The following is a 24,983-nucleotide window of genomic DNA, read 5'->3' as shown; positions in this document are numbered from 1 at the left end:
TGCAAGAGTAGGGAGTAGAATATTTCATATATCATCAGATTTGCTTCCTATATTAATTGATTTTAATGAGCAACATTTACTTTGTTAATTTTTTTTTTACAAGGCACAGACAGCTCTGTGGGACTGTGCAGGAAGAAGAACATATTTTAAAATGAGGAAACCATAAAAACAAAAAATCAGGTCATAGAAAGTTGGACAGAACTGAAATGACTAATAGCCACTTAATTTATTTGTATGTTTCTGGTCTTTTACATAGGAATGAGTGTTGTATTTTGTCAAAAGTATTCTTTATGCATCTATTGAGATAATTATGATTTCCCTTAGTCTTATTATTGCTATGCTCAATTATCCTGATAGTTTTCCTAATATTGAACCAGTCTCACATTCCCGATATAAATTCCACCTGGTCACAGAGTATGATCATTGTGTTATATTGTTGTAATCTATTTGCTGGCATTTTATTTAAAAACTGTTTGTATTTATATTCATTAGGGGAATTGACCCATAATTTTCTTTTTCTGCTTTTGCTCTTTCTGGCTTAAGTATAATACCATATTTGGGCCATAAAAGGAATTTGGTAGGACTCCTTTGCCTATTTTTGTAAATATTCATTTCACTTTCTCAGATTTATTTGCATATAATTGGGCAAAACAGCTACTAATTGTTTTAATTTCTATTCATTGGTGGTGAATTAACCCTTTCCAGTTTTGATACTGGTAATTTGGTTTTATTTTTTTTTTAAAAATTAACCAAATATTTTCTATTTTATTATTATTTTAGCAAGACCTTTCTTATCTCTTTAAGTTAAATCTATTTTTTACAAAGTTTTGAGTTCCAAATTCTATCCCTCTCTCATTCCCTCCTTCCCTACCCTCTGCCCTCCTCAAGGTTGCAAGCAATCAGTATAGGTTTTACATGTGCAATTATGTAAAACATTACCATATTAGTCATTTTACATAAAAAGACTCAAGTAAAAAAAGTTAAATCTATTTTTGCTTTTGCTTTGTCTGAAATCATGATTGCTATCCCTCCTTTTTTAAAGTTTCAGCTGAAGCATAATAGATTCTACTTCAGCCTCTTACCTTTATTTTGTGTGTCTATCTGCTTCAACGGTTTCTTGTGAAAAAAAAATGTGTGTGTATATATATATATATATATAGTAAGATTCTATTTTTTCATTCTCTCTCTGTGTCTCTGTATCTCTGTCTGTTTCTGTCTCTTTTGCTCTGTCTGTGCATCTCTTTGTATGTCTGTCTGACAACTTATCACTCCTCCCAAATGTTTGGCTTCTGACCATAGCCTCTCTCAATCAGTCCTTCCTTCTATAAGTACCTCCTCCCCTACTTCTTTTATCCATTTCCTTTTCTACTTCCCTCTAGGGTAAGAAAGATTTCTATATGAAACTGGGTGTGCATGTTATCCCTTCTTTGAGCCAATTCTGATAAGAGTAAGTTTCAATCATTGTCACTTACCCCCCTCCATCTTCCCCTCCACTGTACTAGATCTTACAAGTCTCTTTTATGTTAAGTAATTTACTCCATTCTACTTGTCTCTTCCCCCTTTTCCTAGTGCATCCCCCATTTTCCCCCTTTAACTTTTTTATATCTTCCCATCATAGTCAACTCACACCTGTGCCCTCTGTCTAAATATCCTACTTTTAACTGCCCTAATAGTGATAACATTCTCAAGAGTTATAAGTATCATCATCCCATGTAGGAATAAAGTTTAATGTAGTTGAATCCCTTATATTTTCTCTTTCCTATTTAACTTTTTATGCTTTTCTTCAGTCTTTTATTTGAAAATCAAATTTTCTGTTCAACTCTGGTCTTTTCATCAGAAATGCTTGAAAGCCCTCTATTTCATTAAATATCTATTTTTTTTACCCTGAAGGATTATACTCAGTCTTGCTGGTGTAATGATTGGAATGATGCCACCTGCTGGAGACTTACTGTAGAAAAGCTCCACCAAGAGGAGAAAGCCTCTGAGGGCAAGCCATGTGGTCAAGGTCTTTTGCATCAGGAAGTGACATTTGTTCATGGGTACTGTTTATCAAGGCTACCAGCCAATCAACTTGAGGAGCTTCCCACTAATGGGAGGAGGACACAAAGGAGGAAGGAGACACTGGTGGAACTGTGCTTCCTCTTTGGCTGCAAGACATCGGCATGGTGGCAGGGAACTTCAGAAGTGGGAAATTAGGAAGGCTAGGATTGCCAGGTTATAAGAAATCTTTTCTCAACCTTTTTCTTTCTTTTTCTTTCAATAAACCCTTAAAAAAATTCTAAACTCGTTTATCAGTGATTTTAGTCAGTTTCCCCCCAAAACCTGGGGGGGGGGACAGATTAGAACCCACTTTTAGAATTTTAAATTACACATTGGGTAGGTGATTCTCAGTTGTAATTATAGCTCTTTTTCCTTCCAGAATATCATATTCCAAGCCCTCTGACTCTTTAATGTAGAAGCTACTAAATCCTATGTAATCCTGACTGTGGCTCAAAATTATCTTTCCTAATAATAGTTATGGGCAGGTCATTCCATGGCTCACCATCCTCTAAAGTTGTCCTGTTGCAAGTAGAATAAGGTACAAAACCCTAAGCATGGTATTAAAGGTCATTGATGTTAGAGCTCTATGTTAGAGCCCAAAGTGGGGATAATCTATTGGCCAATTCTCTGATCTTATTTTCCCTCTTTTGTCTCTCAGCTATTTTTCATGTCTGGATAATACTTGTTCATTATTGCTGCCTCTCTAAACCAGTTCCGGTGCCACTTCCTCAAAAAAGCTTGTACTGTTCCACTAATAAAAAAGTGATTTTGGGGCGACTAGGTGGCGCAGTGGATAAAGCACCGGCCCTGGATTCAGGAGTACCTGAGTTCAAATCTGGCCTCAGACACTTACTAGCTGTGTGACCCTGGGCAAGTCACTTAACCCCCATTGCCTCGCAAAAAAAAAAAAGTGATTTCTCTCTCCTCATATTTTATTCTCCTATTTTATATTTTTCTCATTCTGTATACTTATTATTTGTTTCATATTTATTTGTGTAAATGAGAAGCAGCCTGCTGTAATATAAATAGCTCCATATGTAATGTCATTAAAAATTTGAATTAAAATGTACCTCTGTCATTTTTAAGAATTGAGTGATTATAGTCAAGTTGCAAAACTGTTTTCCATTTTTGCATTTGTAAAATATGAATAATAATACCTATAGTGATTACTTCACAGGATTTTATTTTTTGTTTTGTTTTGGTTTTTAGTGAGGCAATTGGGGTTAAGCGACTTGCCCAGGGTCACATAACTAGTGGTACTCCTGACTAGAGGGCTGGTGCTGTATTCACTGTGCCACCTAGCTGCCTCAACTTCACAGGATTTTGGAGAGCCCACAAAATATAATACCAATTGCAACCATTCTTAATGAATTGTAGTAGCCCTGTACTATATATGATTGTAGTAGCCCTGCCCTAAGTGATTATTAACTTTTGTAGAACACAGTGCATATCATTTTCCTTCTTGGTACCCTCAGTGCCAAAGATGGTGTCAGGAACATACAATGAGTCTAATAAGTACTTATATAATTGAACACAAATTTGCTAATTTAATCAGTAAAATGGTATATAAATACATTAGATCTCTTAATTCTCTGGTACCTAGGATAATCACTTAGGTGCTGGCTAAAAATTACTCTAAGTTCACAAATTCACTAGGTCATTGAAGTAGAGTTGGAATAGACTTCTGAGACCATCTAGTGCCAACCACTTGTTTTACAGATGAGAAAACCGAAGCCCGAGGAGGTTTTTATATTCATTCCTTCAGTGGAAAAATAATACATTTTTTTCATTTCTTTTACCAAAGCTGTATATAAATCTGAGATTCATAGGAGTCTCAGTATATTAGTATTAGTCATTCAACTTATCACCTCTAGACAAAGACCCCAGGGAGCAGCCTCTTCAAAAATATATTAACACATTGAGATTTTGACCCTGTTGGTTATTTTCCTTTGGTTTCAGGGGAAAAAAAGAGCCTTAAGTGTACCAACTTTCAGGCAGGAAAAAAAAATAGGAAAAACCTTTACATAATGATTAACATAATATCAGAAGGACAAATTCCCATAGGAGTTATTAAAGAACTGTGCTGGCTTTCCCTAAGCTTCATGAAATAGATTAGTTCCCTGGTCATTAAAGTATTGGGTGAATTTTAGCAAAGAATAGACATTACACATCTTAACCTGCCTTAGAAAATATTCTCCTATACATTACATGAAAGAAGAGAAAAACCTCTAATAGAGCATTAATTAACACACTGGTCTGAGTGCATATGTGCCTAATGGATTTCTCTCAGTCCTATTTCTCTTCCATAATCTACTTTTTCTCTCAGAGTCGTTTTAAAGGTCAAACACAGGGTCCTAGCCCAGGTGCAAAAACTGTTTGTAAACCAGTTAACAAAAATGTATTGCTAGTGGAGCAATAATTACACAGAAGGAGGCAAGGACAGTTTCTGAATTAAATTTTTTTCAATCAATTAAAACCCACCTTCCTCCTTTCTACCACATTGAGAAAAAAATCCTGGTTGCAGACATGTAATTTAAAAATCATTAGTCCACCTGAAAACCATGATCACCCCCTCAAAAAGAACCTAAACATTGTCTTTATTTGCTTAAATTAAATTGATTTTTGTTTTTGGATTTGCATTTCCTCTTTTATACTTCCTCCCACTTCCCTTTCAGAAAAAAACCCTGTTACAAACATGTATAGCCAAACCCACAAACAAACAAATATTACCATGTTGGCCAATGTCCCAAAAAATAAAGTCTCAATCTGCACTCTGAGGCTATTATCTTTGTCAGGAGATGGATAGCATGCCTCCTCATACGGTTTCTGGAATGTTGTTTAATCTTTATGTTTACCAGAGCTCCTAAGTCTTTTTTGCAAGTTGTTTTTACTTGTAATAATGCTGTGAATATGCAAATTAACTTTCTAGTGCTGTCCCCTTCAGTATGCATGATTTTGTACTAGTTTTCCCAAGTTTCTCTTAAATAATAACCACAATCATTTCTAATAGCAAAATAATATTCATAATACTATGAATATAGCATATTGTTAAGGGCTAAAATTCTAGCTAAACTGTCTAAAATATCTAATGAGTAGTCGCCAATAAATTATAAGCTTTAGCAAGAGTTAGACTTTTAAGCATTTATTAAGGAGAATAAGAATTTGGTAAAGAGAAAGGCCTAGATTCCTATCTATTAAAGGGAGAGCACATTTCTAGCTCCATTCTCCACCAGAGTCCAAAGGAAAGAGTGTGAGAGTGAGCGCCAGTCTCTTCCTTCTTCCTCCCACTAGCCCGCGTCACTTCCTGACGCCAAAGAAAAGACTCCTGGTCTTGCCCTCAAAGACCTTCGCTTCATGGGCGGAACTCTTCTACAGTAAGTCTCCAGCAGGTGGCGTTATTCTAATTGTTACAATATATTCATTCAATAATAACACAAATATCATAATTTGTTTAGTCATTCTCCAATCAATACGCATGCTCTCCGTTTCCATCTTTTTTGTCATAACAACAAAATATGTACACACATATACATGTATATTTATATATTTATATCTCATATACTATGTTTTTATACTTAGATGTGTCTATACATATATCAGCTGTTGCATGTATATATAGATATATGTGCATATATACACATAAATATATACATACCTATCAGTCTTAATAGTAGTATTGTTATGTCAAAGGGGAAAAGAGTACACATAGTTTAATAGTTGTGGGAGTATAGTTCCACATTGCTTTCCAAAATCTCCCCTACCATGTATCATTTTACTTTTTCTGTCATAGTTGTCAATCTGATAAATGTGAGGTAGAGTAACAGGGTTGTTTTAATTTGCATTTCTCAATTATTAGTTATTTAGAACATTTTTATATGGCTGTTGATAGTTTGGATTTGTTTCTCTGAAAAATGTCTGTTCATATCATCCTTTGACCACTTGTCACTTGGGAAATTATGCTTATTCTCACAAATTTGAATCAATTCCCTATATATCTTAGAAATGAGAACTTAATTAGAAAATAACTTATTGAAAAGACTTTTTCCATTTTACCTTCTTCTCTTCTAATTTTAACTATTAGTTTTATTGTGCAAAATCTTCTTAATTTTCTGTTATCACAATTGTCCATTTAACCTTCTATGATACTTTCTATTTCTCTTTTGATTATGAACTCTTCCCCTATTCATATATCCTACATGTAATTTCTTCCTTGCACCTCAGACTTGTTCCTAATGTCATCCTATATAAGATGTGAGATTTTAGTCTCTATGTAATTTTTGCCAGACTGCTTTCCATCTTTCTTAAAAGTTTCTGCCCCAATATCTGAGATCTTTGGGTTTATTAAACATTGAGCTGCTGTATTTTTTTTCAGAAATTTTATATCTTAATTTGTTCCACTGATCAACCTATTTGATAAGTAAATAATTTTGTTGACCACTATTTTATAGTACAATCAAGGACTGGTACTATTAGGACCCTTTATTTCCTTAAAAACAAAGCAAGACAGTTCTCTTTAAATAATTTGCCTTTTGTTTTAGAGAAACTTGGGAAGACATATTAAATAGTGTGAAAAGAAGTGAGGAGAACCAGGAGGACAATTAATACAATAAAACAAATATTTTAAAGATAAATAATGTTCAGAGACTTATGTACTCAGATTAACCCAATGACCAAAAAGATTATTGAGGACTTAAAATGAAACATGTTACCCAGTTTCTGACAGAGGTGAGAGATTCAGAATTCAGATGGAAACAAATTTTTTTCTCATATCCAATATATTATATGATATATACATATATAAACATATACCTACATACATGTATTTATTTGTATGTGTATATTTATATATGTATATATAGTTATTCTGTTGTTTCAGTCATGTTCAACTCTTTATGACACCATTTGGGGTTTTCTTGGCAAAGATACTGGAATAGTTTGCCATTTCCTTCTCCAGCCCATTTTTACAGATGAAAAGTTGAGGCAAACAGGTTTAAGTGACTCGCCCATAGTCACACACCTAGTAAGTGTCTGAGGCCATATTTGAATTAAAAAAGAGAAGTCTTTCTGACTTCAGGCCTGGTACTCTATCCACTGTGCTACCTAGCTGACTTTATACCCCCCCCCCAAATGCATGTATGTGTGTATATGCATATAATATATATTACATGCATGTATAACATATACACACACATAAATTATATGGACATATATATACACACATGTGTGCATATATGTTTCAATTTGTGTGTATATATGTATATATACATGCATGCATACACATTATATTTGTAAAACTGAGGGGAAAACCATAGTATTTAGTAAGGTTGAAATGTTTACATCCCTACATGGGAAGAAGATACTTGTAACCCTTGAGAATTGTATCTTTATTGGGACAGATAGGAGTACAAATAGACATAGGATGTGGATATAAGTTGATTCAGATGTGATGATATTAAAAAAAATTAAAAAAAACTTAAGGGGTGACAAAAAGGATTATACTGGGAGAAGAGGAAAGGGAAGGCAGAATGGAGTTAATCATATCAAATAAAGAGGCACAAAAGACCTATTATAATAGAGAGAAAGAAGGGAGGGATGAGCATTGTTTATTCTCACCTGATTTGGCTCAAATAGGGAATGACTCACACACTCAGTTTGTTTATCTAACCTTATCATGAAATAAGAGGGAAAGGCAGAAAGAAAAGGGTAGGATGCTGATAGAAGGGAAGATAAAACTAGGAGGCAAATGGGGAAAGAAAAATGGGAGTTAGAGCTGATATAAGGGAGGGCAAAATTAGAAGGTAAAAGGGGAAAGAGTTAAAGGGAGGTGGGGCTGATTGAAGGGAGAGTAGATTGAGGGAGGTGGGGGTCAGAAGCAAAACACTGGTGAGAAGAGACAGGGGAAAAGGAAAGAGAAAAGTATAAATAAGGGGGAAAATAGGATGCAAAGAAATACACAGTAATCATAATTGTAAAGGTAAATGGGATGAACTCCCCCATAGAACAGAAATAAATTGCACAGTGTAATCAAAACAGAATTCTACAATATGTTGTTTACAAGAAACACATTTGAAGCAGAGAGATACAGACAAAGTGAAAGTAAAAGCCTGGAGAAGAATATATTATGCTTCAACTGAAGTAAAAAAAAAAAGCAGACCTAACAATCCTTATCTCAGACAAATCAAAAGCAAAAATAGATGTAATTAAAAGATAAGGAAGGAAACTACATCTTGCTGAAAGATACCATAGACAAGGAAGAAATATCAATACTAAACATATTTGCACAAAGTGGTACAGTATCCAAATTCTTAGAGAAATTAAGTGATCTATAGGAAGAAATAGACAATGAAACTATATTAGTGGGGGACCTCTTCCTCCCCCACTCAGAACTAGAGAAATCCAATTACAAAATTAATTAGAAAGAAGTTAAGAGGGGGCAGCTAGGTGGCGCAGTGGATAGAGCACTGGCCCTGGAGTCAGGAGGACCTGAGTTCAAATTCGGCCTCAGACACTTAACACTTACTAGCTGTGTGACCCTGGGCAAGTCACTTAACCCCAATTGCCTCACTAAAAAACAAAAAAAAAAAACAAAAAAACCCCAAAAAAACAAAAAGAAAGAAGTTAAGAAGGTGAATGGAATTTGATAGACCTCTGGAGAAAACAATGGGGATAGAAAGGAATATACCTTTTTCTCAGGAGTATATGGCATGTACACAAAATTGACCATGTATTAGGGCATAAAAACCTCACAGTCAAATGCAGAAAGGCAGAAATAGTAAATGCATCCTTCTCAGATCATGATGCAATAAAAATTATGTGTAATATAGAGCTCTGGAAAGATAGACCAAAAAATAATTGGAAACTAAATAATCTTATGCTAAAGAATGAGTGGGTCAAACAACAAATCATAGAAATAATCAATAATTTAATCGAAGAGAATTACAACAATGAGACAACATACTAAAACTCATAGGATACAGCCAAAGTAGTTCTTATATCTCTAAATGCCTACATGAATAAAATAGAGATAGAAGAGATTAATGAAAAGGCAACAATGATGTATGATCCAGACATTGGAGATGGCCTGTGTAAATACTCAGAGACAAAAGAGTACAAAATGACATCAGTATAGTAGTAGTTGTATCTTTTGGCTACAACAGAGTATACATGATTTTAATGCCACACTTTGAAGTTTGCACATTATTCTACTAGTGGATGTTGAGCCATGCAATGGCCTGCCTAGTCCTAATGTTTAGGAAGATTATTTTGGCAAGTGTGTGAAGAGTGTATTGGAGATGGGAATGAGTAGAATAAATAACTTACAAGTCCATTTAAATAGTCTGTTTTTATTTTTCAATGAAATTAACAAACATTTCCCAAGGGGAAACGTGATGAGAGTTTGAATTAAGTTAGGAGCTTGGTGAAGAGGAAGATTTAAGAGTTAAATGATAATTGGAAGGTAGAACCACCTGTAGTTTTCAAATTATTGAACTGATGCTGGAGAAAGGAAACTGAAGTAGAATAAAAATCACTGCAGAGTTTTTCATTCTGGGTAGCTAAAGATATGAAATGGGGGAAGGCAATAGAGGAATAAGCATATATGGCACCAACTCTGTTCCAGGCACTTTAGAAAAATATAATCTCATTTGATCCTCATAATAACCAACAAGATTTATAGTGTTTTTATCCTCATTGTACAGTTGAGGATATTAACATATTAACAGATGAATTGGATGGGGATATTATTAACATTCAATTCAACATAGATTTTTTGAAAACCTATTATTGTCTAGCAAGTACAAAAGGTTTGGGAATGGAACGACAAGAGGAAGGAAAGTGAAGAAGCACTTATTAACACCTACTGTATACCATGCACTGGACTAAAAGTATTAAAATTATCTTATTTCATTCATACAACAATCCAGAGATCATTTTCATTTTATTGCTGAGAAAACAGGTTTAGAGAAATTTAAGGACTAACACAAAGGTGTATCAAAGAGTTCTTAGTATTCAGTATCACCTGTTTTGGATATATGATATTCTTTGCTGGCTGGAAACTGTCTTATTATACTTATCATGACGACTCCCACCTACATTCAACCCCCATGTACTTTCTCCTGGTCAACCTTTCCTTTCTTGACATGACTCTTTCCACCTTAATTGTCCTCAAGATGGTCACAGACTGCTTCAGGGAGAGGAAAACCATTCCATTATGGGGTTGTATGGCACAGATATTTTTAGTTCACTTCTTAGGAAGCAGTGAGATGAGTCTACTTTTAGTGATGGCTGTTGACAGATATGCTGCAACATGTAAACCCCTCCACTATACAACAATTATGAACCATTGAATTCTCTTTGGAAGTGTGTTTCTCTCATGGGTTATTGGCTTTGTGCACACCATGAGTCAAATGGCCTTTGTGGTGAGTCTGCCATTCTGTGCCCTAATGTGATTGATGATTATTTTTGTGACCTTCCCCCTTTGTGTCTTAGAGCTGCTTGTCATTGCAGATAGTGGGCTGCTTTCCCTTATCTCCTTCATTCTCTTGCTTGTCTCCTATACTATAATATTAGTCAGTGTCTGGCACCATTCCTCTAGTGGACTTTCTAAAGCTCTGTCCACACTAACTGCTCATATCATAGTGGCAACTCTCTTCTTTGGATCAGTTGTCACTCCTCTCCTGAATCCGATTATCTATAGTTTGAGGAATAAGGAGCTAATTCAACTGAGAAGCTGGCACATTAACTCTAAGCTAAACTTCTAAATGATGAGGAAATTTCATATTTTATACAGGAGAATAATTCTTAAAATGACCAATTATTATATGTCTATGTTTATTTCTATATATATATGTCTGTATGTATATTTTATTAATAAAAATCAATCTTATTTGGAAAACAGTTTATAAATAATATTCTAGTAGTAGTTTTGTGTGTGTTTCTGTTTTGTATGTATCTTAATTTTTCCTTAATTTTGAGACTCTCATAACTGAAATTCAATTTAATGTTTGAAGTATAATTTGGAGAAAACTTCAGGAAATATCTGCATAGAAAATCATGGCATGAACTAGATTATTTCTCAGAAATTTTCTATTCTTTGGTTTTATGATCTCTTGCTGTTATTTGAAACATAGTGTATTTTAGCTTGATAATCAATGTGGGGCAGGGAGGCTTGAATAGTTGAATGCTTTAGAGACTCAGGCCAAGAATGGAGTTTTCCAAATTCTATATGAATGTCAAAATAGATTTTAGTTGTTGTGACAAAGTATAGCTACATCCCTCTATAGAGAATAATTGAGCATAATTTTGTCATGTTATACAGTGTAGGGCATAGAGTTTACAAGGCAGTTAAGTTTACCTCACACAAAGGGCATGGATGGACCACTATCAGAGTGACATTTAGATTAGGCCTCATTGCATCCAATTACAAGCACCTATTGACATGAAACACACACACAAATACACCCATACACAGAAATACACTATTCTGAAAGAAACAAAAATCCTAGGTAATTAAAAAACCATTGAGTCAGCTTTCAGGCTGTATTTTTCTGTAGTGAATGATATCATTACAGCCAACTGCAATGGCAAAAATTTGGTCTAAATGGTAATTTTGCATGTAGAAAGCTAACAATGAGTTTTTAATCAGCAGGACTTTATATTTTAAAATATATTTTATTCATTTCTTTTGTTTTCACTTTGTCTAGATTTATCTGTGTATTCTCTCATTCTTTTACAGTCATCAAATACTTTTTAAAAAAGAAGAGAAAAAAATAAACACATTGAAAAAATTCTGTTGTTATGTATAATTTTGAACTCTGGTTAACCCCACCCCTTACTCCTTATTCCCTATAAAAGAGTGGAGAGACATGTCTTCTCCCATTTCTTCTTTGAGGCCAATTTTGTTTAATTTTTAGAAATTTCACAACATTTAGTTTTATTTATTTGTTGGTTATTGTTGTTTCCATTTATATTTGTTGTTATTGTGGATATTATTTTCCTGGTTCAGCATATTTCTCTTTGCATTAGTTTCTGAAAGTCTTTACATATTTCTACCTATTCATCAAGCTCATTGTTTCTTGTGGCACATTTTTCCATTTCATTCATGCACCAAAATTTATTTAGCCATTCCCCAATCAGTGTGGATTTACTTTGCTTACAGTTTTTTGCTATGTCGACAACAACAAAAAATAGCTCTGTAAGTGTTTTGGTATACACATGTATGGATTGTCTTTTTCGTTAATGCCATTCTGAGAGTGCCTACCAATGGAATCTCTGTATCATAGGGCATGGACATTTTAGTCATTTTGTTTGTATTTTGTTTGTACAAAATAATTTCCTAAATAATAAATTTAATTATATTTACAAAAAATAATTTCCTAAATTTTGCAACAATACACATCTCCATCAACATATCAAGTCAACAAGAATTTCGTAAGTACTTTGCTCAACTTTGATGATCTGGAATATGGTGAAAACAATCATTATTCTCAAGGATCTCACTGAAAAATGTGGAGACAACATACAAACTATCATGTATAAACACACTATATTAAGTATATATTGAATACTTTATGAGAAAAAAGGAATTAACATTAAGGGAGGTCAGGGTGCAGCTAGGTGGTGCAGTGGATAAAACATCAGCCCTGTATTCAGGAGAACCTGAATTCAAATCCAGCCTCAGAAACTTGATACTTGCTAGCTGTGTGACCCTGGGCAAGTCACTCAACCCTCATTGCCCAGCAACAAAACAAAAACAAAAACAAAAACCAACCAAACAAAAATATTAAGGGAGGCCAGGAAATGTTGGGCTTTGTTTTGTTTTGTTTAGAATGTCAAGTTCCAGATAAGACTTAAAGGAAACCAGGGAAACTAGGAGAGAGTGATGAAGAGGGAGGAAATTCCATGAATGGTACATAACCAGTGAAAATTCATGAAGCTGAGAAATGGGAGTGTCTTGCTCAAGGAACAGCAAAGAAGCTAGTGCCACTGTATCAGAGTACATGGTGGGCAATAGGGTTAGTTAATCATCAAAGATTTATAAGTCCCTACTACATGCTAGGGACTGTGATAAGCAGTTGGAATACCCCCAAAAGGCAAATGACAGTCTCTGATTTTAAAGAACCTCTAATGGGGAAACAACATATAAACAACTATGTACATGCAAGCCATCTATAGGATAAATTGGAAATGATTACCTAAGGAAAGTCATTAGAATTAAGGGTTATCTAAAAATGCTTCTTCTATCTGGAGTACATGTACACATGTAAATATATGCAAAACAGATAGAATGAAATGGAGGTGGTAATGGTTAGGGGTATTAGATCAAAAACAGTTTTATTTCTTGGAAAAAATAATTAAAAGCAATCTGAATTCCTTGCCACTTTCTGGATACTTATTGCTTCACTGGAAATATATTGATGTTGACTGGCTTATAATTTTTATACCTGAGTCAGGGTCCTGTGTTTGGTCTTTAAAAAGATGTCGATGAAGAAGACAAGTTATGGAAGAGAAATAGGAGGGAGAGAAACCCATTAGGTACATAGGCATTCAGACTGTTGATGCTTTATCAGTGGTCTTTCTCTTCTTCCATGTAATGTACAGGAGAACATTTTCTGAAGCGGTTTCAGATGCATAATTTCTGTTCTTTGGTAAACTTTACCAAATAACTTAATGACAAGGGAACTGATCTTTCTCTTGTAGCTGAGGGGGAAAAAAATGGATGGTTCCCTAATAACTCCCAAGGGGATTTACTCTTCTGATTTTTACTTCATTATTGCATAAAGGTTTTTCTCATATTTCCCCCCCCTCCCCCGCCTGACAGTATATATAAGGTTCTTTTCCTGAAGCCAGAGGAAAATAACCAAGAGGATCAAAATCTTAATGTGTCCATAGCTCTTTGAGGTCTTTGTTGAGAGCAGGTAGGTTGAATAAACAACATTAATATACTGGGATTTTGGTGTAATAACTACTTAATAGATTTATATATAGATTTGGTATCTAAATTGAAAATAAAATATACTCTCTACTGAAGGGGTAAATATGATTTAAATTTCCTATGCTCATTTCCTTATCTGGAAAACAAGCAGATGGCATTAGATGATTTCAGATGTCCAATTCTGCTTCAGTGATAAGATTTTAAGAAGAATGAATCATTCTTTTTTTTTTTTTTTAGTGAGGCAATTGGGGTTAAGTGACTTGCCCAGGGTCACACAGCTAGTAAGTGTGTGTTAAGTGTCTGAGGCCAGATTTGAACTCAGGTACTCCTGACTCCAGGGCCGGTGCTCTATCCACTGCACCACCTAGCTGCCCCCTAGAATGAATCATTCTTAACCAGCATCTGAATGATTGTTTACAGGTACCATAAAATCAGGAGATCTATTGTGTTTATCATTCATTTTCCTGATCCTGTTGGCAAATTTCTGTTCAATTATGCAAGTACTTATTAGGTTCATTCTATGTGCGTGACACTACCCTTGGCACAGGAAACACAAAAAAGAAAATTTATGCAGATTGTTCCCTGAAAGAGTACAAGAGTGCAATTTAATAGTGCAGGGCTACTGGATGCAATAATAATGGTTGCTATTTATAATGTCTTTAGGTTTGTTGAGTTTGTTTTTTCCAAAATCCTAAAATGTATTAATTACAAATATAGTTATCCCCATTTTTCAGATGCAAAAATAGAAAACAGTTACATAATTTGATCATAATAACTCAAATATGAGCCAGAGGCAGCACTGATTTTTTTTAATCTTATATCATGCTCTTTCTATTTTAATACGCTGCCTCTTATGCACAAATATGGTACAAATGGAGGGTATTCAGCTTGATAAGGAGAAAATATAGGAGGATAAGATGTAAGGAAAGAGAAATCCCAAAGTTGTGTGAATCAAGTCAAGCTTAATGGAAGAAGTGGCATGGGAACTGATTTGAAAAGGCAGCAAAGATGAATGAGTATGAGCAAGACACGGAAGATAGTCTGTAACTACTCAGAGACAGAAGAGGACAAAATGATATCACTGGCCTTTGATGTCATGCTTCTAAGTTTGCAACATATTTTACTTGTAACATTAAGAAACTGGAGGATAATTGCATCATGGAAGACCTGCCCAATCCTATCAGGATTAGATATGGGAATGAGTAGAATAAATATCTTACAAGTTCATTTAAATAGTCCATTTTTATTTCTTTCAATTAAATTAACAAACATTTCTCTAGGGGAAAGGATATGAGGTTCTGAATTAAATTAAAAGCTGGGTGGGGAGGAGGAATTAAGATTGAATGATAATAGGAAAGTAGAAGCACCTGGAATTTCCAAATGATTGAACTGAGGCTGGAGGAGGAGAGGTAAGGACTGAAGGAGAGTGAAAATCAGTATGGAGTTTTTCATTCTGAGTAGCTGAGGATATAAGATGGGAGAAGGGGATAGAGGACTAAGCATGTATATAGCACATATTCTATTGCAGGCACTTTGGAAATATGACCTTATTTAATCCTCAGAGCAACCCTGCAGAGTAGGTAGTGCTATCATTCCCACTGCATAGTTGAGGATCCTGAGGCAAACAGGTCTTCCTGACTCCCTGATGAGCTCTCTATTTATTGTGCCACCTCAACTCTATTTATGAGCAATAAAAATATTTTACTAGCTGTGGGAAGAATAGATTGAAGGTGAAAATGATTAGCATCAATATTAGGAGATTTCAAAACAATCCAGTTCAACAAATATTTATGAAGCTGAAAGGTTGATAAGGATCTGAATTGTTACTTATCTGTGTGAGTGGAGAAGAGGAGAAAGATTCAAGGGATATCAGGAAGTTCCACTGAAACAGGGATTTGCAATCGATTAGTTAGGGATAGAGGAAATTACTGTACAGGACAAAAAAAGTTCTGAAATATTATAAAGGAAAATCTCAAAGTTGAAGTGGGAATCCAAGAAAGTAGTAGGTGTTTCTGATGAATAGAGAAAATAGGATTTTCTTTATATTTATTGGATTTTACATGTCAAGTCTGAATTCAAACTAATAAAAAATGAGGCATTTAATCAGAAAGAAAAGCAGAAATGATTTAGAGCTACTCATTAAATCAGGATTTTTTCTTCTTTTTTGTTTCTCCTGGTGATAACTTACTTCTGGTCTGAAAAGGTTTATTGAGTAAATAATAAACTTTTTAGTAGCTTGATTCTTCATATTTTCCAAATCACACTATCTGTGTACTATTGGTTCCTGTTGGTTAGTGTAACAATGTCTGCCCAATGTTTGTCTTTTTAAAAAGTGTATCCTTTTCATAGACCCATAGCCACACCTAGAACATATTTACAATAGACCTGAAAACTCAGTATATTGCTCACACTAACCTGTTACAAAGATGTGTTCAGTAAACCCTTGACTATTTCATTATTAATCAGTACTTTCATGATAATTCTGTGTTCTATATTATTAAAGCTAAGTCTGAGGGAATAAAGGTTGATAGAAATTAAATAGCTTGCCCAAAAGTATTTTACAGCATTTTAACATCTAATATCATGTTTTTGATCTGTAATATATTTTTTTCTTTTTCTATATACTCAAGAATACTCACATAAATTGTGACTACTTTCAGATTGGCTTCCCTACAGAGAACTTCTGGATGCTTGAAGTATTTCCGTTAGATGGAGATGAAGAATAACTCTGTGGTAAATGAGTTTATTTTATTAGGACTCACCAGTTCTTGGGAGCTTGAGATTTTCTTTTTTGTGATCTTCTTCCTTGCTTATACATCAATTTTGGCTGGAAACTGTCTCATTATACTTCTGGTGACTTTTGACTCACACCTGCATTCAACCCCCATGTACTTTCTCCTGGCCAACCTCTCTTTTCTTGACATGACTCTTTCAACTGTAACTGTCCCCAAGATGATCATAGACTTCTTCAGGGAGAGAAAAACTATCTCTTTGTGGGGCTGCATGGCACAGATGTTTCTAGCTCATCTCTTGGGAGGTAGTGAGATGACTCTTCTCATAGTGATGGCTGTTGACAGATATGTTGCAATATGTAAACCCCTCCACTATATGGCTATCATGAACCACCGAATTCTGGTAGGAAGTGTTCTGCTCTCATGGACTATTGGCTTTGTGCACACTATGAGCCAAATGGCCTTTATGGTGAGTCTGCCCTTCTGTGGCCCTAATGTGATTGATGATGTTTTTTGTGACCTTCCCCTGGTATTGAAACTTGCCTGCACTGACACCTATGTCCTAGAGCTGCTTGTCATTGCTGATAGTGGGCTGCTTTCCTTGATCTCCTTCATTCTCTTGCTTGTCTCCTATACTGTAATATTAGTCACTGTCTGGCACCGTTCCTCTAGTGGGCTTTCTAAGGCTCTTTCCACACTGACTGCTCATATCACAGTGGTAACTCTCTTCTTTGGACCAGTCATCTTAATCTATGCATGGCCAGTTAGTAGCTATTCATTAGACAAATTTTTCTCAGTATTTTACTCAGTTATCACTCCTCTCCTTAATCCAATTATCTATAGTTTGAGGAATCAGGAGATGAAATCAGCCATGATTCGACTGAGAAGCCGACACATCAGCTCTAAACCTTCTAAATGATGATATGATCATGACTTTTTTTTTTTGTGGGGCAATGGGGGTTAATTGACTTCTCCAGGGTCACACAACTAGTAAGTGTCAAGGGTCTGAGGGTGCATTTGAATTCAGGTCCTCCTGAATTAAGGGCTGGTGCTTTATCCACTGAGCCACCTAGCTGTCTCCTGAAATTTTTTATTGTACTCCACATGATAACTTTGAGAATGTCTAATTATTATATTAATATCCATAGGCATAGACTTTACACATAAAAATTAATCTTATTTGTAGAACAGTATATAAATAATTTTCTAGAAAATGTTTTTGTGTTTCTGCCTACTTTCATGCATGAAAATTATCCTTTAATTCGGAGATCTTTATAACAGCAATTCAATCTAATCACGAAATCATAAATTACAGAAGATTTCAGGAATATCTCTATAGAAAATCTTGCCTTGAATTTAATGATATCAAATATTTCTTCCTTATTCTAGTCCTATGATCTTTTGGTATAAGTTGAAACATTAATTTTAGTTTGGCAATCAGTGTGGAGAAAGGCTTGAATAATGCAATGCTTTAGATACTCAGTCCAAGAATGGAGTTTACTGAATTCTCCATGAATGTCAGAAAAGATTTCAGATTCTATTACCAAAGATGGATTCATACCTTTAAAAAGAGCAACTCAGTAATAACTATGCCATTGATTTATATTATACATTTTAAGGCTGAGAGTCCACAGGGCAGTTAAGCTTATTTCACAGAAAGGACATGGATGAACCCTTATGAGAATGGTGTTCATATGGGGCCACATTGTACACATTTACAAGCACCTATTGATATGAAACACATACACACATACACATAAGATTCTGAAACAAGCAGAAATCTTGGGTAATTAGAAAAAAAAACACTTCTGGAGCAGCTTTCAGGACATCTTGTTTCTACAGTGAATAATGTCATTATAACCAATTGAAAAAGGGAAAACTAAGCTTAAAATAATCATTGAGTATATATGGAAAGCTGAAATTTAGAGCTATTTATCAATAGATCTTTATTTAAAAATAGATTTTATTAATATCTTGATTTTACATTGCCTAGATTTTTCCCTGTATTCTTCCCCCCTCCCTTCCCAGAGAGTCATCACGTAAAAACAACGGATGGTTTTTAAAAGGAAGAAAAGGAAAAAAAAATTATCACATTGAAAAATTCTGGTGTCATCTATTATGGTTTTTTTGTTTTGTTTTGTTTTGTTTTTGTGGGGCAATGAGGGTTTTTACACAGCTAGTAAGTGTCAAGTGTCTGAGGTTGGATTTGAACTCAGGTCCTCCTGAATCTAGGGCTGGTGCTTTATCCACTGTGCCACCTAGCTGCCCCCTGGTGTCATCTATTATGGACAACACCTGTCCACCCCAACAAAAGTATGGCAGGATATGTCTTCTCATATCTCTTCTTTTTGGAACAACCAATTTTTAAAAAAAATTCACAACATAGCTTCATTTGTTTGGTGGTTATTGTTGCTTCCATTGACAGAGTTGTCATTATTATGTATATTATCTTCCTGGCTCTATTTATTTTACTTGGCATTCATTCTTAGAAATCTTGCCATATTTCTGTTTATTCATCAAGCTTATTTTTTTTCTTATTGCACGTTAATATTTGGTTACATTTATGTACTACAATTTTTTGTGTGTGTGTGAGGCAATTGTGGTTAAGTGACTTGCCCAGGGTCACACAGCTAGTAAGTGTTAAGTGTCTGAGGCTAGATTTGAACTCAGGTCCTCCCAACTCCAGGGACGGTGCTATATCCACTCTGCCACTTAGCTGCCGCCATGTACTATAATTTATTTAACCATTCCCCAATCCATAGGCATATATTTTGTTCATAGCTCTTTGTTACAATAACATCAATAGAAATGTTGCTTTAAATATTTTGATGTATACATATATGGAGTCTCTTTTTGGTCAATGTTTTTCTGAAAACACATATCTAACAGAAGAATCTCTGGATCAAAGGGTGTAGAAATTTTAGTCACTGTTTCCATAATTCCAAAATAGTTTCCATAATATTTGCACCAACACAAATCTTCACCAATATCTCAAGTCAATCCAAGAAGCATTTATTAAGTACCTACTCTGTAGTAAGAGTTTTGCTATAAGCCCTAGTGATAGAGTATTTTAAAAACAGTTACTACTCTCAAGAAGATCACAAAAATGTGGAGACAATATATAAAATGTTCAAACACAATTTATAAATTATATATTAGAGAGTATGTGAGAAGGAAGGTACCATCATTAAGAGAGCTCAGGAAAGGGTTTTTTTGTTTGTTTGTTTTTGTAATGTGGCATTTAAAATGAGACAAAGGAAGGGAGGAGAGGGAAATAAGAAGGAAGAAAATTCTAGGAATCAGAGACAACCAATGTAAATTCATCTCTTGTTCAGGAAAAACAAGGAGGCCAGGTCACCAGATCATATAGTACATGGTAGTGGTCAGTTTATAGTCAATAAATATTTATAAACACCTACTATATGTTTGGTATTATGTGAAGCACTAAGGCTACAAAGAAAAGCAAAACACAGTCCCTGCTTTTAAAGAGCCCCCAGTTGAATGGGGGATACAATATACAAATAGTTATGTGTACCCAAACTACATACAGTATATATTGGAAATAATTACCAGAGTAAAGCACAGCACCAGCAGCAACCAGCAGAAAGGTTGCAGCAGCACCAGCAAAAGGCCTTGGAGGCAGCTGCAATAGTGACAGTAGCAGCTTTGGGAGCTCTCAGCCCACAAATGGTGAGGGGGTTAGACAATTAATCAGAAAGAGATAACAGGGGACCCTTTACTGGTAATGGGTTCACAACACTGTTGAAATTATCTTTATATAATTCTGGGTTACAGTTCTGGGATGAACAAGAGTACTAGCATTTGCTCCATAGAGGAGCAGGGACCCTGGTCATAGTTCATGGCAGAAAGGAACACTAGGAACTTGAGCCCTTAGGAGAGCTTGGTCCAAAGTCATGATCCAAAGGCAAAAGGAGTGATAGCACTTGAGGACAGAGGGGAAACTCAGACTCTGGTCTCAGTTCCAAGGCAGAAAGGAGGAACAGGGCTTGCAGTGCAGAAAAGCAGGGGGTCTGGTCACAGTTCTAGGGACAGAAGGAACAATAACACAGTTGCAGGGGAATAATAAACCTTTCTGGGTAAAGAAGAGAGCACAGGTCAGAAAAGAAGTGACCATATCACTTCTTGGGTTATATCACCTTGGAAGCAATTAAAACTTACAGACCCCCGAGAACTAGCTCTGAAAACAGCAGCACAAAAAATCTGAAGATTGGGACAGTGTCCTCTCCAATGAGAAGCAGAGCCCAAATTTAATATAAAAGCCAAGAAATGGACTAGAAAAATGAGTAAACAGCAACGACAAAAGAAACTGACCATAAAAAAGTTACTGTGGTGACAGGGAAGATTAAGACACAAACTCAGAAGACAATAATGTCAAAACAGTTACAAAGTCTCAAAGAAAAAAAGGTAATATTTCTGTTCCTTTGGTGAATTCACCTGCTACTTTAATGACCAGATAATAATTCTTTCCTTTTGGAACCTAGGGGAAAATCAGCATTGTTTTCTAACAATTCTCATGGGGATTTGTTCTGTTTTCTAGTCTTGTTATTATCTAAAATCCTGCCCCATCTTTTTTTTTCCATCTTGAGAGTGTGTGTGTGTGTGTGTGTGTGTGTGTGTGTGTGTGTGTGTGTGTGTGTGTGTGTATGAGTGCGTGTGTTTTCTTCTTGGGGCCACAGGAAATTTTTTATATACAATCATTAACTTACTATATCTCACTAAAGAGACTGCTTCTTGAAGTCTTCATCTAGAGCTGGTAGGTTGAATGACCAATATTAGTACACTAGGATTCTTGTATTATAGCCATCTAACAAATAGATTTCTACATTGATTTGTTAACTAAATGGAAAAGATACATCCTTACTAATGGGGATGTCTGGGGAAAGGAAATGACTATAAAGATAATTTCCTTCTCAAGCACACTAGGATGATTGTTATAAGACCTTATGAGAATTGTGAGACCCAAAGGTTTTCTCTACCCTCTAAATCTCTGAAACTGTAAATTTCAATTAAAATTTACTTTTAGTAAGTACTTATGATGTCCTTGGGACTTTCCTTAGCAATGGGGTTACAAAGAGAAAAGTAATAGATTTTGCACCTAATGAGACTATGGTTTTATGGGATTAGGGGTATTACTATGTATGTTAGGAATACAAGTAATGGTGGACATTTACACTGGGATTTAGGGTTTAAAAGGAACCTCACACACTATCCCATTTGATACTCCCAATAATCTTGTAAAGTAGATATTGTGCAACTACTATGCTTGTTTTACAGATAACCAAACAGAGACTTAGAGATGTTAAATTATTTGCCTATGATCACAAAGCTATTAAGTTCCAGAGACAGGGTTTGAACCCAAGCTGACTTCAAGACTAACAGTATGCAATGAAAATCTTCATGCACACAAATAAGTATAATAGATGTGTAGAAGGTAAAGTGACATAAGGGACCAAGTAAAGGACAGTAAAAATTGAGGAATTCAGCTTTCACCTGGGTGGCTGAGGGGAGTTTTTTGAGTAAAGTAGCACCTGTTTTTCATAAACATGAACAAAAAAGAAAGATTTCAAAAGGCATTGAAAATCAAACAACTGTATTGTAGACATCTGGAACATTCCTGTGCACATGGAATCATTTAAAAATAGTTATGTTTGTTTTTGTTTTTTTTTTTTGAGTGCAACATCCAGTATGTAAAGAGGTTTCAAAGCCAAAATAAAGAATTTTCAATTATTCTTTTCCTAAAGAGAAACAAATGAAAGGGATGAGCTATTGAGATCTATTACTGGCAGTATTAAAATTATTTTGGCAGCTATGCTAAGATTGGATGGGACATAGGAGAGACTAGAAATAATGAGACCAATTAGAAAACTATTTTTAAAATCTCAATTTTTAAATTTCAGTTCAGTTCCATAGCCCCCCAAATTTATCAAGGTAAAAAAGTGAACAGTATCTGAAGACAGGAGAGTAACTGTATGAGTAGAGAGGAGGGACCAATTTGTAGAATGCTGTGGCAGTAGAACCAAAATGACTTGGCAATTGATTTTATTTGGGAGGTGAGGCGAGGGTAACATAGAGGAAGGGAGAGAAGGAAAAAGTCTCCCTTGTCTGGATGATTTAGAAGATGATACCAGAAATTTAAAAAAATGGAAGTTTAAAGGAGGAGCAAGTTTAGAGGAGAAGCTCATAAGGAGGTTATATATTTCAGGTATGAGAGATAGGAAATGTATAAATGTATAGAGAATAGAGTATACAGTGAAATTAGGAAACAGTGAATAAAGTTTGAATTTCTTGTACATTCAACCTCTTAATCATTTATTTTTACCTCACATTAGATTGTAGGCCTTTTTGGAGGGGGGGGGCAATGAGGGTTAATTGACTTGCCCAAGGTCACACAGCTAATAAGTGTCAAGTGTCTGAAGTTGGATTTGACCTCAGGTCCTCCTGCATCCAGGGCCGGTGCTTTATCCACTGTGCCACCTAGCTGCCCCCAGATTGCAGGCCCTTTAAAGTCAGGGTCTTTATTGTTTCTTATCTCTGTATCTCAAGTACCCATTATAGTGCCTAGAATATTGTTGTTACCTAATAAATGTAGGATGAATTGAGTGTTCACCATGATTAATAAGAGAAAAAATGGCTAAAATTATTCAATGGGCATGCTGTAGACCATCCAAATAGAAATTTTCAGAACGCACTTAGAAATGTGAAGTTCAGAGGACAGATGGGGAAATGGACATTTAAACTTAGGATTTATATACATAGCAATGATATTCAAGGATATGAGAATGGATGATAACAGGTGGAGGATATTAGAAAATCAAATGGTGTATTCCTTATAGAACCCACAACTACAGTGTTATGGGATCCATGAAAGTGTGCAGATGAAAAGAAGTTATCATCAGCTGTGAATACTACAGAAAAATTAAGAAGATTGAAGGTTTGGGAAAGGCCAATGTATTTGGTGATTTAGGGGTAATTGTGACATTAATTAATTAGTGGATTAATTGGCTTGCTATAAATGGAAACTTGATTGCAAGTGGTGATCACAGAATGATTGAGGTTTGAAAAAATGGAGGAAGTAAAGATGGACTACTTTTTTCTAGAATTTTAGCAGTGATGGGGAGGAGAATATAAGAGAATAGTCTTAAGAGTGAGGATTTTTCTTTAACATTAGAGAGACATGAACATGTTTGTAGGCAACTGTCAATCCATCATTAAACATTTATTAAATATTTACCAGGCACTGTAATAGACCCTGGCAATAGAAAGAAAAAATGGAACTTTCACTTCCCCCAGAACTCTTATGTTATATAAAACAAATATGAGGCAATATACTTAAAGCAAGGCACTAACAGCTAAGTGTATTAGAGTGGCTTCATGTAGATGGTGGTTTGAAATGATGTTTGAAGAAAACTATCGATTCTATAATACAAAGATGAGATGTGGATATTTTCCAGACATGGAGGGCAGCAAGTAAAAAGGCACATAGCTAGTGAATAAAGTATAATATATGAAGAACAGAAAGAAAGCCAAATTTGGTGCACTTGAGTATAATTTTAAGGGAGCAGTGTATAATAAGGATTGAAAAGCAGGTTGGAGCCACATTGTGAATGACTTTAAATTAAAAAAAAAGTTTAAATTTAATTCCAGAAGTAATTAGAAGCTACTTTTGATGAAGACTGGAGTAACATGGTCAGACCTGTGTTTTAGTATAATCCCTTTGGCAGTGGTATGGAGAATGAAGTAGAATGGGATAGGTTTGAGTCATAGAGAAGTTAATGCAAGCATACAGTTAGTTGACAGGTAATAAGAATAGTAATTAAGTAAGTAAAGAAAAGGAGAGGAGACATGGAGCTAGAATTGGCAAAGCTTGGAAAGGGACATAATATTTGAGGTGAATGAAAAGTAAGAATCCAGGATCAATCAACTATGGAGTTGAGAGAGCTAGTAGAAAGGGTTTAGAAGAGAAGGGAAGAAAAGAAGAAGGAACAGAGTATGGCTGCAGAGGAGCTAAGAGGGTACAGGATCAAAGATACCAATGAGTTTTAGCAAGGAGATAGGAATCACAATTATCCTAAGATGTGTTTAACTAGAGAAGAGACAACGCCTAGTAGATAGTTTCAAATTACTGAAGAAAATAGTGAGTGAGGTCAGCTACATAGAGAGAGCTATGAGAAAGGAAGTCATTGCTTAAGAATGAGAAGTTTGGGAATAGAAGTTTTGGGAAATGCAGTGGAGAAATAGAGTTGAATTAATAAGGAAAA

At 35.1% G+C, this 24,983-nt stretch overlaps 1 protein-coding gene and 1 pseudogene across 1 annotated transcript; both read left to right on the top strand.

Annotated features, from left to right (window-relative positions):
• Positions 1 to 10,070: 10,070 nt before the first annotated feature.
• Positions 10,071 to 10,799, top strand: LOC122738523 (annotated as a pseudogene).
• Positions 10,800 to 16,681: 5,882 nt separating this feature from the next.
• LOC122738522 (olfactory receptor 4K13-like) lies at positions 16,682 to 17,623 on the top strand. Its single transcript, XM_043980537.1, has one exon. It carries the CDS (start codon positions 16,682 to 16,684, stop codon positions 17,621 to 17,623), a length of 942 nt encoding a protein of 313 aa, XP_043836472.1.
• The last annotated feature ends 7,360 nt before the right edge of the window (positions 17,624 to 24,983 follow it).

Source organism: Dromiciops gliroides, chromosome 2 (genome assembly GCF_019393635.1).
Source record: "Dromiciops gliroides isolate mDroGli1 chromosome 2, mDroGli1.pri, whole genome shotgun sequence".
Lineage (NCBI taxonomy): Eukaryota > Metazoa > Chordata > Mammalia > Microbiotheria > Microbiotheriidae > Dromiciops > Dromiciops gliroides.
Note: the sequence above shows the minus strand (reverse complement) of the source record. Positions and strands in the feature narration are given on the sequence as shown.